Genomic DNA, 15,904 nt, shown 5'->3' with positions numbered 1-15,904 from the left:
GGAAATGATATAATTTTCATTCCAAATAAGAATTGAAAACATTATCTTGGCCTATCCTGAATGTTCTCATGGAGTTACAGAGTACTAAAGGTTTTTTTTTTTCCCCAGAGTACTAAATCTTCATTTGAGTTTTGTTCTCCTTCAGGAAGAAAAAGTACAGTGTGAGAGAATTCTTCTTCAGATCCTTCGTGAAACAAGGTAAAAGATAATTAAATAATGAGAGTTTACACACACACAAAAATTATAGGATGAATCTTAACATGTAAATAAAAATACAGGCACATGTCATAAAATGAATAATTTCTTAACTCCAAGTCCTTGACAGGATTCAGTACAAGCATCATAATGACTTTTGCCAACTATGTAACTCCCTAAAACTAATATTTTAATTATTGATTAGATATTCTTCTTTTATCATTTCTCTTATGGACATGTCAAGACATACAACACTGAGGAAAACTGCTACTCCAATTAGCATGAAGAAAGTGGGCAGGTTGGAGGGAAAAGAACATGCCCAAGCCTCAGGTAGAAGGAGCATATGTTAGCTGGGTAGATTTAAAGGAAATTACCTAAATTCTTTCCTGCAAATAACAAAGACATATGATGTAAGTTATTCAACAATTTAGAAACTAACTGAAACTCCCTGATTCTTTACCCTCAGAATCTACTACCAGTCTCTGTGGCTCTACTCTCATGACCTATATGGCTTTTAATAGATTTACATCTTCCAGCACCTCAAGACAAGAGAAGGGCTTGAAAGCTTCATTGAAGGATGGCCCCTTTTATATGTTCACGTGACTAAATATGGATCTGTTAGTTACCATTTTTTCTAGACTTATTGTCTACTGTATTATTGACCTTATTCACATGAAAAACCTTCAATAAGTAGTAAATCTGGAGACAGATCTCTGTAGTACTCAAACCACTTGATAGTTATTTTAATAAATTTCTGTAATAATCAAGCAAAGCATATTATTATGTGCCACTAGAATTACAAATATAGATGTTTTACAGTCACGAATGCTGGAATCATAAAAAAAAATGAGAAAGTAAAAAGCATAGAAACTAAAATTTCCAACTTTACTAATACTGGGGGTAATATATACTAATGATCTATGTGCAAAAATAAATTAATATTATTTGAAATATACTTGAAAGACACTTCTACATCATTTTACAGTAAATCCACATATACACAAAAAAACATGGAAGCAAGAAAATAAATAATTAGGAGTCAAGATTAAATAAGGCAGTCCCTGATTTATAAAAAAACAATAATAAACAATCTATGCAGTCCTTATCCACCTTTTCCATTAGCTGCCATGACAGTCCTTGTTAAAAAAAAAAAAATCTTCCAGCTTTTAGATAACGGCTGTGTTCAGAAGTGCAGGAAAGGGCAAGCTGTGAAAACACACAGAGCTCAGGGAATCTAACCTCACCATAGCCTGCCTAGAATGATAACCTCCTTGATAAAGAGCACTTTAATGCTGACTGACTTTTTTCAGTTTATTATGTCATATCTCTCTCCTAAAGATCTAGTTACTAAGGACTTTGGGGGGATCAATAAAGATTCTTTTAAAAAAGGTCCCTAAAAGCATTTAGACACTTAGAAGTTCACATTTTAGTATGAACAGATTTAACTGAATTGTTCAAACAACTAAAATTAATTGCACTGAGAGATCTGACGTGTGTGTTATCCCTTTTACTTTTGGGTGTTAGAAGACATTGAGACTCTAAGCCTGTGGACGTGGCACAAACATTGAGGAAGGGAGTTGTGGAATACTACAGAAATCCAGTTGTCCCACAGGGGTAAAGGAGAAGAAACTTACTTTTACTATGCAGGATGACCCTTTTAGGACCAAGACATAGCCTAATACCGGAATGCTCTATTGCTCCTAAGAAGAAATCTAACTTTGGCAGGTTACCCGCAAATCTCTATACATAACATTTCTTTTTTTTTTATAATAATATTTTATTATATTATGTTAGTCACCATATAGTACATAACATTTCTAATGTGGAAAACTATGTCCTGGATAATATATAATCATCTTCCATATGGTCTTTGGAACACTATCCATTTTGTTGTATCCACAGAAACAACCTCTATTAGAATATAAACAAAGGTAAATATCTAAATAAAAAGAAGTAAGTTTACCTCTTTAACAGAACAAATTTCCTTCTAATTTAGTGATAACACTGAATAACTTTCATTTTGCAGTATTTGGAAGGCCCCTGATTATCAGATGACACTTCCCTCTGTGACACATATTAGATAGTTTTGGACATGCTGGAAATAGTCTTGTTCATGTACTTTGTAAAAACTGTCATGTGCTTATAAGCATCACAAAATATTGCATCTTATAAGAATCTAAACTTGTTATGATAATCTGATGACAGTTTTTATTAAGAATTTGATGAACTTATCTTGATAGACAAGATTTTCAAATGTGCCAACATGTTGAATGATTTATAATGATTTCAAAAGGACTTAAAATACCCTCTCTTTAAAATTAAGCACCTTTACTATTTCCAATACATACTGATGACATACTTTTCCTTCCAAAGGTAGTTCTTACTTTGTATTTAATTTTTAAATGCTCAGCAATTTAAAAAATGAAGTGTTAATACACAAGTTAGATTTTCAATGAAATTTCATACTAAAATAAAGAGCTATAAGTCTTTTATAAAAATGATGGAAACAGTATCAAGTCGTTACAAATTTAATTATACTTGTGATTAAAAATATGGACACTTCCAGAAAATCCAATGTAAAACAAATCATATGAAGTGAATTATTAAGCACAATTTTCAAGGTTTAATGGGTAAGAATATTTGTCTCAGGAAAAAAAAAAAGAGCTCGGCTGAATGTTATAGTCCGAGGTTCATACTGAACCCAAGCATGAGGAAGATTAAGTGATTCTCCGAACACCAGTGAGAAGTGTGCAGAAGATGGAGGTCACCCTTTGAAAGAAGATCTCTATGACCTGTGTAAATAGGAGCCCCACAAACACTTCCAACAAGCATAGGTCAGAATAGGGTCATGGCTCCAGGCCCTCTGAACCACTGTTCGCCAAGAGGAGTGTGCTCACCGCGTTAATCTCTCGTCCTTCAGTTCCAGGTCGGCCACAGTGATGAGCTGATCCAACTTGAATTTAGTGTCAGTAATTTCTGCGTCTCGAGGAGAGTACGTGCCGCCTTCTTTCTGCTTCTGTCGAATTCTAGAATAAGTGTAGTAAAGTCCAAAAAGGAAATACCATAGAAAGCATATACAATCAAGTTTCATTTTCTTTTTAAGTACAGATATCAGTCAAATAATTTCTTTGTTGGGGTCATGTCTCTGAATATGGTGCAAAGTTATAGCTACTCAACTTCTTTTTCCTGATTTAATTTCATAAAACCTATTCTCCTATATTCCTTTAACATGCTGCTTTGTGGAAGTTTCAAATTTTAATGAGAATCACTTGATCAAGGCCTGGGCCACTGGCAAATTTCAACTATAGAGCAAATGAAACTGATGCTGTGAGCTTGTTTTTCCTCCCTCTAGTTGCCTCTAGATTTGTCATAAAAAGAAAGTATGCCAAAGTGGAACCAGGTCATTGCTATCAGCACCAGTGCTAAAAGACAATGTTCCATTGTTTTTATATACATGAGACGTTTCTACATTCATGAAAATGTATAGAAATAGGTTTTGAATTGTCTCACTGGCTTTTTATAAAAAATATTATGCAGCATATAATGTTATCTTTATTTACACTCAGAAAGCGCAGGTTCAAAAATAAAAGTCACGTGAATCTGAGGATCAAATCAAAGTCCTTTCATTTTAAGCCCTTTACATGTTTATTTTTCTATGACATAGTATGGTAATTACAAAGTAATATTAGCTATTCTAGCTATCTTTTACCTTTCAAACATTTATTATGTAATGAGTTATGTATTAAGGATGGTATAGAAAGTATAAAGTATGGTTCCTATCCTCAAGAACATTACAGTTTAGTTGAGAAGCAAGATCTAAATGTAGAAAAAGCAATAAAAAGAAAAAAATTCCAATTCCAATTCATAGGACAGCTATTCGTATTGACAGGAAGTAAAAAAGTGAGATCTGATTTGAGTGTTCCAGAATCAGAAAGAGGAGGAAGCGCATTTCTGATTGATTGTATAAAAGAAGAGCTGTAGAAAAGCCTAAGGAATGTTCAGGTGAGAAGAGACCCATTTGTCTGAAAGAAGTATGTCGGGAGATTGTAGGGAATAAGAGGGGAGCATTTCTTGCCCACATAAGGAGTTCATCCTGTAAGGAGAGGAAAAGTCAGAAAAGACTTTAGAGCAAGGAAGCAATACAAACATGGCCGAAGCATGCCCCTCAGGGACAAGGAAGATATCTTATACAATCTATCCCTCAAAGTGCCTAGAATAATGACTTTCTCTCACCATCTCCTGGCTGAATCTGAGAACAGTATGCATCATAAGAAAAATATTTGTTTCAAGAGCTCGTAAAATTATCCATCAAAATGATGATTTAAGAGATTCAAGGTGAAAGAGATGATGCGTGGCATACAGAATACGGGACCACCTTCTTCAGATAAAATAGAAACAGCCTATCAAGCTACTTAGGAAATTAGTGTCATGTTTATCTTTGCAAACGTAAGTTCTTAACTCAGGTTTTAAGTCAGAAATCTAATTTATGAAGCCAGATTTTAGGACCACAACTAAGATCTCCCCTGAGGCCCTGTAAATAGCAAAGGAATTAGGAGGCTGATACTGGGAATTTAAAGGGACCCTTGGAAAATGTAGTACAGACTTGTTGGTAAAGTAAACAGGAAAAAGGGGCCCACCATGTAAGGAAGTTGGAAGCTTCAAAGTGTTGTCCTGGTTGTAAAAATGATCTCTTCTGTATAAACTTTGAGATTTAGACCTGATTAAAATATTTTTCATTAAACCTGTCAGAATTATAAATTATTATTTTTTTAAAGATTTTATTTATTTATTTGACAGAGAGAGACAGCAAGAGAGGGAACACAAGCAGAGGGAGCTGGAGAGGGAGAAGCTCAGCAGGGCTCAATCTCAGGACGTGAGCCCAAGACAAATACTTAACGACTGAGCCACCCCGGTGCCCCTAGAATAATAAATTATTTTTAAAAATCCCGGCACCTTCTGCTTTTGTGTTACCACTTTATTGTCTCTTAGTTTTAAACCTGCCCTTCTTTACCCCTCTTGTGAAATTGGAGCTATACTCTATAATACTTTCCCTTTGCCAGCTGCTGGGATGCTAAGCTTTGTCCACTGAGGATACCACAGTGACCTTCAAGGCCGGAGGGACAGGGAGATACTTCCCTGGTGTGTTCCAATGCTGCATGGTTATTATACATAGTGGAAGCCCAGCAGCCCACCTGGACGAGTGCTTGCTGCCCCCCAAGTGGGTGCTCTTCCCATTGATGAACTATTCCAGTAGCTCAGCACCTCCCCCCGCCCCACACACAAACGAACACACACACTATTCAGCAAGATGGGCTGTTTCTAATTCCAGCCTGCTTATCCTCCATTAATGGTGGTTAGCTTCTACAGAACAGCTCCAGCCCCTTCCCTCTTTGCCCGCTGACAGGTGACAGGCTGCATGTGCCTGTGGTAGACATTCCATGTCAAACTTTGGGGTGAGACTTTTAGTTCTTAGTTCCTTTATTGTCCATTGTCCTTTATTGTCCATTCTTCCTCAGCCTTGAGAGAGGAGAGCAGCTGTTTTGTTGTATTTGCTACTTCTGGACCCTCGAGAGTTCTTTTACCCCTTGGAGTAGTTAACTATTTCTACTAGTCAGCACTTTTTTAAATTAAATATTCCCCATTCAAGGAACTATTGTGGCTTCTGTCTCCTGATTGGACAATGACTGAATAATGTCCATAAAGCATCTTAGGAAAGTGAGGACAAATAAATGTTACCTTGCAAATGCAAAAATAGCTGTCCCAAGAAGAATGACTGAAAGGATACACAAAGTGACTGAAAGAATAATTTCCACAGTTCTTTCAGAAAGTCCTTCACCTGAAGAGGAAGTAGAACATTATTATTGATTATTATTATGAAATACTATTTGGGTCTCAAAACACAGAAAAATAGTTTCTTGGAATGTTTCTCAAGAATGCTAATAAAGTGTACATATATGTTTGCTCCCCTTCTTCTCCTAGATCTTCTAAATGTGGGGCTCAGGCCTTGGACCTCTTCTTTTTTCCTATCTAAACTCACCACCTTAGTGAGCCCACGCAGTCTTGTGGTTTTAATTTCCGTCTGTAGGATGATGACTACTTAATTGCTATCTATTGAACTTCAGACGTGAGTATCCACTTGCCTACCATATATCTTTATTTAGAAATGTAATTAAAATTTCAAAGTCAATATCCAAATTGAACTCCTATAATTCGTTCCTTTCAACTGCATCTTTCTACCTCTTAGTTGATGGCAAATTCATTGATCTCGTTGCTCAGTCCAAAAACTCTGCAGCAGACTTGACTCTCTTTCTCTCATAGAACACATCCACAATCTCCTAGGAAATCTTGTAGCCTCCATCTTCAAGATACATACACTTTTCATTAAAAGAAACTAGGGAAACTTGGAGAGATAGTAATTCCAAAGTGTTTAGAAACTAGGGAAACTTGGAGAGATAGTAATTCCAAAGTGTTTAGAAAACAAAAGCAATCTGGGATATCTAGTGGGGCCAGAGAGCCAAGAAGCTATCAAAGACTAATGGTATGGAAAGAACCAAAGATCACCTTGCAGAAGTTCCTACTGGTTAAAGAGTGAACAATTTAAATTTTATGATGAATAAAAACTGGATTTTGTGGAAATAGATTCAATATATAAAAATCCAGAAGTTCTAATATTGTTCAATGAAAAAGAAAAAATATACAAACTTTTAATTTGTAAACACTGGTTATAGCCAGACTACCATTTCCTTCTTTTAAAAATATGTAATTAAAAGGAAAAAGCATTTTTTCCTAGCTTTCTCATACGAACTATATTTCATGAATTAAAAAAATAGTCTTACATAAGGCAATAAAGCTCTTCTTTAGAGGAGAGTTCCATTTAATAAGTACGGAAGGAATAATACAATTAGAAATTAGTTTTTCACTCCTAGTAAAGTAAGTGATTTAGGTAACAATCATAAATGATTAGGAGGTAGGTTGATAGGGAATTGGATATTAACAGGACACTAAACTATCATTCTACGGATTATTTGCTGGTTATAACAAGGGGGAAAAAACAACTTTCCCATGAAGGATCATGCTGTCACTACAACTAAACTCACTGATCAATTTTAACATCATGGAAATGTGACAACCAGATATTATATGCCTCCCGATGAGAGGTATTTTAATTTAGGCAGCAACACCTGTAAAATACGTTTGCTGAAAATGTTAATTGTGACTATTCAAACCTTTAGATCTTATTTCTAATTTATAAGAAAGTAGAGGAAGGAGGAAAAAATTAAATCATACCAAGAGAAAGCAATCAAATTCAGAACATGGGACCTCCTATAGAATAACTCATGTGGTTGCCTTAACGAATCTATGACATAGGGGAAAAAAGAGGAAGAAGAAAAGAGATCAAGAGACACAACAATAAAAAATAATGTATGAACCTCTTATTGGGGTCCTGATTCAGACATACTATAAAGAAAACAAACCAGAAGATGATTTGAAAATATAGAGTATTATATAATATTAAGGATTTATCATTAATTTTATTTAACTGGGACAACAGAAATATTCCTATTAGAGAAACATACTAAATAGTGGAACATAACATGTTGTGTGATTCACTTTAGAATACTTCAGAAATAAAAGAACAAATGCATAAATAAAACAAATGTAGCAAAATGTTAAAAATTATTACATTTAGTTAGTATTTGGGGGTTCATTATACTAGTCAAAACTTTGTGTATGCTGCATTCATTTTTCATCCCCTCTGCTGCCAGGATCCCGAGCCAGGCCACCACCCTGCTTTACATGAATTATTGTATAGATACCTAACAAGTCGTCTTGTATTCACCCTTGTCCTCTTCCCATCTATTTTTAATATAGCAGGAAGAGTAATCTTTTTAAAATATTACCTTTCTACTTAAAATCCTCCTCATCTCTCACAAAAAAAAGCCAAAATCCTTCCAATGGCCTCTGTGACCTTGTCCCTCATTAACTCTCTCTCTGTTATCTCTCTGACTTCCCCTTCAATATCCACCTTTCTCACTCCACTGGAGCCAGACTGGCCTCCTTGTTGTTCTTGGAACATACCAGGTCATGGGGCGTTTGTACCATCTTCCTGTGCTTGGAAAGGTATTTCCCTTGTGTATCTGTCTGAGTAGCCACTTCATAACCTTCAAGGGTTTGGTCAAATATCACCTTCTCAATGAAGCCCGAATGGATCAAATTATACGTGTCCCTCCAAAATTCATATGTTGAAGCCCTAACCTCTCAGTGTGACTGTATTTGGAGTCAGGAAGTCACTAACATTAAATGAGGTCATATGGGTTGGACCCTAATCCAATAGACTTAGTGTTCTTACAACCAGAGACACCAGAAGGCTGGCTCTCTCCCTCCGTGCACACGTACTGAGGAAAGGCCCTATAAGAACACAGCAAGAAGGAGGCCTTCTGCCAGCCAGGGAGAAAGCCCTCACCATGTAACAAACTGACTGGAACTTGGTTCTTAGACTTCCAGCATCCAGAACTGTGAGCAAAATTTCTGTTGTTTGAGCTACACAGCCTGTGGTATTTTGTTATGCTAGCCTAAGCAGACTAAGACATCATCTTATTTAAAATTGAGAGCTCCAACTTCTTCACTTCTGCCTTCCTCTTTCTACATCAACTGCACTCCATTCTACTTTTTCTTTTCTCCTTTGCTCTAACCACACTTCAGTATATCTTACAATAAATTTATTTATGATCCTCATTGTTCATTGTCTGTCCAGAATGTAAAGCTCCCTGAGGACAGGAGTCTTTGTTTTATTCAAAACTGTATTCCCAGTTCTGAGAATAATACCAGATATGCAATAAATCCTCCATAAATATTTGCTAAATTTACTAATGAATATAAACATTGGTTTTGAAATAGATGCTAAATTTTTCAAGTTGAAGATCAAGCATTGAAATGCAAGATATTTACCATTTACTTAGAAACAATGATTATAATTGTAACCATTTTTAAGTTATATGAGTTATTATTTTACTGTAAAAAGTATTAAAGTTAAGTGACAAAATAAAATAAGTTAACTACCTGTACAACATGCAAGAATTAGTGTTTTATCTCTTTTCCCTGGATTGGCGCTTACAAAACATTAACAACAGGAAAGGGTTCCTGTGGCTCCTTTGCCTGGTAGATTCGAATGAAGACTGAATCTTAAAAACAGTTGCCAGAGTTTTGTGGTCATCTAGAATCTCCAGCTAAGGTTAGGAAACTGGAAAGCAGCATGTAGCTCATACAGTATTTTAGATATCCCTTTTTTATATATTAATATGTGAGTGGCTTGTCTTATGAATTTTCACGTGCAGACTCTAATTGGATGTGCATGGGAAAGGAAACATATGAAGATGAATAAAGAATCCTCTTTATCAGGTAATATTGAATCACTGGACCTTAGAACCCAGTGGGGGGAAAAATGATTTCATAGACCACAAAAAAATGTTTCAGATTAGATTACCGTTTCGAAGCACTAGCCAAGTGAAGTGAGGAAATGACATACAATGTATTAATAAACAGTATGTAATCCTTTTGGGCACAGGTATTACAAATGTACTGGTAGGAAAGGACAAAGTGTACCATGACTGTCGAGTACAAATTCTGATTCACTGCTATGCATATACCCACAGAGCATTACCATCTGAAAGGAAGTCACTTCTCCAAATAGTTCCATAGAAAATGGAATTCTTTCACTTGAAAATATAAACATGATCCTCTCTGTAATAAGCAGAAGTCATTTCCTGACTAGACTTAAAGTCCTAAGAAAGGTCACATTAAATTATGTTTTATTTGCATCATAAGATGTACCGCTGTAATTAAGCAAACATAATTATAAAGCACTAATTTTTCATAAGTGTTTTTTGATTGAAATTATTATTTCAGCTCAGTTGATAGATCTGATTTAAGCCAGTTTTATAACTCTAAGAAGAAGCTGAATTAAATGAGTATAAAGCTCATAGGACATTATCTGGCTCTTGATATAGATGTATGTCATGTGAAAGATCTTCTAATATTATTAATCTTAAAAGAAAACAAGTTGTTATAATAGAACTGAAGTATAAGGATCTCTTCTTCTCTTCTGGACAGTACTATTCATCCCAGATATTCAAGTACTGCACAAAGAATTTATTAAAAGTCACTCAATTTCATAACTGAAGAAATGTTAAGTTAAAACACCGTAGGGGCACCAGGGTGGCTCAGTTAGTTAAGCGTCTGCCTTTGGCTCAGGTCATGATCCTGAGGTTTTGGGATCGAGCTCCTCCCTGGGCTCCCGGAGAGTGGTGAGCCTACTTTCCCCTCTCCCTCTGTCCCTACTCCCCGCCCCACTCGGGTTCTCTTTCTATCAACTAAATAAATAAAATCTTTAAAAATAAATAAAAGAAAATACCCTAGACATATTATTTTCATGCATCAGTTTGGCAAAACAGTAAAAGTAGACAATAAACAGTGGTTTCCAGGGTGTAAAGAAAAATCACACTTATTCATTGTTAAAAAAAAGAATTTTTGTATCTTTATGTGCAAAAGTAAAGCATACTCGTGTGAATGTTAATCTCAAAAAGCTAAGAGGAAAAGATAAAAAAAGAGCTGAAAGTAATTAAAAATGTTGCAAAGAGAAAATGGTACAGCAAGGAGAGGAAGTCTGTGGGAGCAGAAAAATCACCAAGAGCAGTGCAACAGCAAGGACTCGGACACAGCGATTTCCAGGCAATGCGTACAGCGGTTACTAGCACGGCACTGACTTGAGTCAGGCTGCCTGGGTCTAAAAGCTGGTGCTGCCCTATCCTAGCTCTGTAACCTCAGGCAAGCTGCTTAAAGACCCACCTTCAGATTTCTTACCCATAAATTGAGAATACATATAAATAGGGGATTATGTTAATAGGGCTGTGAAGAGTATGTGGGGTTATATATAAAAATATTCATAAAAGCCTTGGCACATAATTATCTTTAGTAATAAACATTTCATATTTATTTGTCATTCATTCATCTGATTTAATCTTCTAGTTAGCTTACAAGGTAGGTATTATTATTTTCATTTTGGAAATAAGATTTCAGAGATTAATTTGTTAAAGTAATGATCCCAAGGTCACACAAATTCAGTATATGCCCATATTGCCTGAAATATGCCTGTCTGACTGCAAAGTTTATGAGGCTCAGCCCCACATTACCGCTGCCTCGTTAACATCATAAAACTTTCCTCATTCGTCTGGTGTCTTGGAGGCAAGGGGTCCTTTTGCTGCAAAATAAATACATAGCGATTCCCTATTTCTGTTTCTAAGTGAGCATATTGGAACTTCTCATTGTTAGCACAGTAATTAAATGAGAAGTGTTATGACAAAAGAAAACAATCACGGAGTGCCTTTGCCATGGGGTTTAAGGTTTCATCTTGTTCAGCTTTAATGAAGCCCGGTAAGGTGCAGAAAGCAGTGTCTGGTTTTCAAATCACGGGAATCCTCTATAATTAAACCTGGTAATCAAAACATTGCCTACGAGCAGTTTCCATAAACTGATGTGCCTAAAGAGGATTTTTAAAAAGAGTTTAAGAAGAATTCTTACGAGTTTTGTGAGTAAAAATGCTAATGTTCATTCTGAGTGAAAACAAAATAAAATAAGTTGTAGGTATTTCTTTAGGATAAAAATAATGGCATGTATCATTTCCCCTGTTTATTCCTACAGGCCATAAAGATTTCCCTAAGTGCAAACTCCTCTTCCACACACTCACCCTTCTTCGGCAAAGCCCTGCCTGGCCCCTTCTCACTTGTACTTTTGTTAACCCTTCTCCATAAACTCAAACTTTTTAGTTGATCAGTCTAAGGTGATTCTTTTGCCCCTAATTTTAACTTCCAAATAATAGTATCTGTAAGAGGCACAACCACTATCAAAATGGTCTGTTTTAGAAGTGTACACTCTATACTAACTTAAAAAGACAGCCTTACAAAGGCTCTTAAATCCTGAAGATTCTACTGACAGGCAGCTTAGCTTGGAGCTTACTGCCTGTGCTATGCTAAATACCAGGAAAGGAATTATATCCACGGGTGGTTTGATGACCTAGATGGGATCTTCACTTCTTTCACTGAAGTCTGAGATCACACACACACACACACACACACACACACACACACACACACACACACAATTTCTCAGGAGACTTGTTAGGAATGTTGGGAGCCTCTAGCCTGTTGCAAATGGTATCATCCCTCCTAATATATGACATATTTGAGATAAACAAGGACTCCAGCATCCACTGTAATCTTCTGATGATACCAGGGTATAATATCAATGGATTTTACTATTTGCTTGCTCCCATTCTCATAGCCATGAAACCATTCTTGCCACTGACCAATGTAGAAATAGTCAAGTTTATTTCCTTTTTGAGATCCTCTACTGTATCTTCCTTGGCAATGTTCCCCCCCCCCCAAAAAAACTCTTATGACTCCATAGCCTTTTATTAATGTCAAATCATGGACAAAGGTCATTTTTGGAGGGTACTTTTTGGTATCTGACCCACCAAGCTGAATCTGATATCCACAGAACCATAAGATCCAATAGCCACGTAAAATGTGAGGACAGGAACTGATGGTAGTAAATCCATTAACCAGTCAGATGACGGGGCTAAGTTTCCAGACATTGAGGAATTCTGCTCCAATGGTACACTCCATAGTCCAAAGCTGCACATCTCATTTCACCACAACTCAGGGTGGCACTCCTAATCATTTTCTCCACTCCTGCCTGTCATGGTTTTACTAACTATAAATGACTAGCTTGATAGTAGAACTCCATGTGGTCAATCCAGAGTAAGAATATAGGGCAGAAGCCTGATACAAAGCCATTATTTATCGGAAGAGAGTCCATGGAAGAAACTCTAAGGAGGAGCCTGGAAGGCTGCCTTTATGTCACTGGTCTACAAATAATATATGAACTCTGAAAAATTAGATCATAGATGTACAGGACCCTTCCTTCTAACTACCCCTTACCAGCCCAATGGCTTTCTACCTTATGCATCGAGTCTACATTTCACTGGTGCTTCCTTCCCTAACCTTGACCAGATCCTATGTTCTGCCCTTTGTTCCACATCTTGAATCCCCTTTAGACTCCTGCTGTTACCAGGGCACACAAACATCAGTACCTGGATCACAGGGGTAGGGATAGTCATGATTTCTAAGAAGGAACCAGAGAACTGATAGTGTATTTCTGCTACCTTCTAGAATTAATTTATTCCACTCAATTGGCTGTGAGAGGAAGGAAGAAAAAGAAGAGCATCACTGAGGAGCACCTTGAGACCACCTGCAGCTAAAGTACTAGTTGAGGGAAGAGGGAAGCCAGAGGGAAGCCATCTGGCAGAATGTGAGGAATCACATCCCTGTACATCATGGTTTATGATGTTTGTCTTTCCCCTTTTTTCATTCCTATTACCCTGGATGTTGTAACTTCATTTCTCAGAGAACTGACTGAATGTACCCTCACATCAATAAACTGCCTGAAACCAGCAAGCACACGGGAGACATAGCACACAAGAAAACTACACAGCAAGGCAACATCTTCAGCACTGCTCCTACAAAATGTCATCTCCCTAAGATGCATGAGCTACCCACTTTGTCTCTGTCTCTTATCTTCCCTCAGTAAACACACCAGGATCACCAATTTGCTGTGGCAATAGTTGTGAATGCTGTAACCTAAAGCAAAGGATGCTGGTGCCATCAAGACATTTACTTCGGTGTGGTGGAATCAGGGTGTGATCAACTCCCCTATCAAATGAAGAAATACTCCACACCATTTCAAAACCACAAATCTAATCAGCCAATTGTAAAATGATTGAATTACTGGGTAAAATTAATTAATTAAACCATTGATTTTGTGGAATACGACAATAGAGCCAAAGAAATTCATGTTATTCTTCTATAAACATCCATGTAGCAAACCAGGAGCCCCTTTATTTCTTCAAGATTGAAAATTTCCTTAACTAAGTAGAGGTTACAAAAGCTGACTTTTTAGACAATTAATCTGCCACAACCAGAGGAGAATTTCTAACTGAAAATAATGGAAAAATCTATCTTCTCCCGGCCACAACTCTCCCTGAAATCTGTTGCAGCTCACATTACACTGTGAATCTGAACAGCACACAAAGGTCCACATTCTCAGAGCTTGATCCAGAGAAGACTGGAAGCTGCAACGTATGCAGAGAAATACTAGGGAAATAACTTCTCCTAAAAAAGCATATTTCTAAAATATTTGATTATAATCTATCCAAAAAGAAGTGATTACGTATTTGAAATTTCACTAAGTATAAAATATTAATATCTTTACATATGCTATTTTACTTAAATCTTTCAAGGTGAACACTATCATCACCATTTTCTAAATAGGAAAATTAGGTTTATAGAAATTATTTTCTTAAGTGGCAAAGTCAAGTTTTGAATCCAGGTCGAAACCCTGTATGTGCACTGGAATGATTATGGAATCTGTGCTAGAATACTGCTTGAGCCACTTAATAACTTGATCTGGGCCTTGGTTTCCTCATCTATAAAATGGAGCTAATAACACCTAACAGCTTCTCTCAATCTCAGCACTATTGACATCATGCACTAAAGAATTTTTTTTGCTGAAAAGACTGTCCTATGCAATACAGGATGTTCAGCGGCCTCCCTGGCCTCTGCCCACTAGACGCCAGTAGCTTGGCCCCATTGTTGTGACAACCACAATGGCTTACATATAAGATTATATATGAAACAGCCAAGTAAATATGTGCTTAGTATAATGTTAGTACACATCAGCATAGAACTAATACCACAATGAAATCTATGTCCTGATTTGAATAGATGGAACATCCATCACTTAAAAGAATATTGCAAATACTATTTTTTCCTTTGTCAGGCTAATTAACCCTGAAATGAACTTATACTTGAGAACATTCAGTCATGGATTAATATATTTACTAATGAAAGTTACAACTGTGATTAGCATGTTGAGATTATCAATGAAATTAAATTACAGAATATATCTTACCTAAAGTCTTAACAGGATCAGAATAATCAGAATCAGTAAATTGTCCCATAATATTTGTGGCTCTAAATTTAAATCTATGAAATAAAAAAAATAGAAATCAACAATTGGCATGCTGTATGACTTTTTTCTATGAATAATTTAACAAATAGCAATGAAAAATACACATTTTTATTTGAGAGGAAATGTATTTATGAGATGTACACTTGGAAATCCTTGCCATCAGAATATATCCTATTTTTATGTGAGACGAATAATTATCCTGCACATAAGAGAGTAATTAAAAGTCTGGCCAGACTCATGAGCAGTCAGCAGGTTAAACAGATGAAGCAGATTACATCCCTCATAGATTTATTTGGATGAAATTATTTCATGTCTGTGTGAAAGTGTGTTATACAAAAATACTTTATAAAGTATAACTGTTATACCTCAACTACCTTTGAAAATGCCAGTGACCTAGATTTAGAATGGTCATACAGAACTTATTTTGTTCACATGTTGACAAATTAAGAAAAATGCTTCTTAATTCTGGGTGTGCACAGAAATATTTTCTCTTTCTGTGTTTTTATGACATAAAAAATAGAAAATGGTTACAGAATGGGTGATTCTAACATCTTCAGAGATAACTGAAATTTACCTTATTTAAAAATTATAGACATCTAAGCATTTTAAAGTACAAAACCAACTT

At 36.1% G+C, this 15,904-nt stretch overlaps 1 protein-coding gene across 1 annotated transcript in view; it reads right to left on the bottom strand.

Annotated features, from left to right (window-relative positions):
• PTPRQ (protein tyrosine phosphatase receptor type Q) overlaps positions 1-15,904 on the bottom strand; it is a 194,147-nt gene that overhangs the window by 34,924 nt on the left and 143,319 nt on the right. Inside the window, exons 33-35 of the mRNA XM_008710346.1 lie at positions 15,220-15,293; positions 5,932-6,031; positions 3,093-3,221 (exon numbers count right to left, since the gene is read on the bottom strand). Of these exons, the coding sequence (XP_008708568.1) occupies positions 3,093-3,221; positions 5,932-6,031; positions 15,220-15,293 (303 nt within the window). The remainder of the gene's footprint in view (positions 1-3,092; positions 3,222-5,931; positions 6,032-15,219; positions 15,294-15,904) is intronic.

This window comes from Ursus maritimus, unplaced genomic scaffold (genome assembly GCF_017311325.1).
Source record: "Ursus maritimus isolate PB19 unplaced genomic scaffold, ASM1731132v1 scaffold_21, whole genome shotgun sequence".
NCBI classification, from domain to species: Eukaryota; Metazoa; Chordata; class Mammalia; order Carnivora; family Ursidae; genus Ursus; species Ursus maritimus.
The sequence above is the reverse complement of the archived record's forward strand: the minus strand, read 5'-3'. Positions and strand labels throughout refer to the sequence as shown.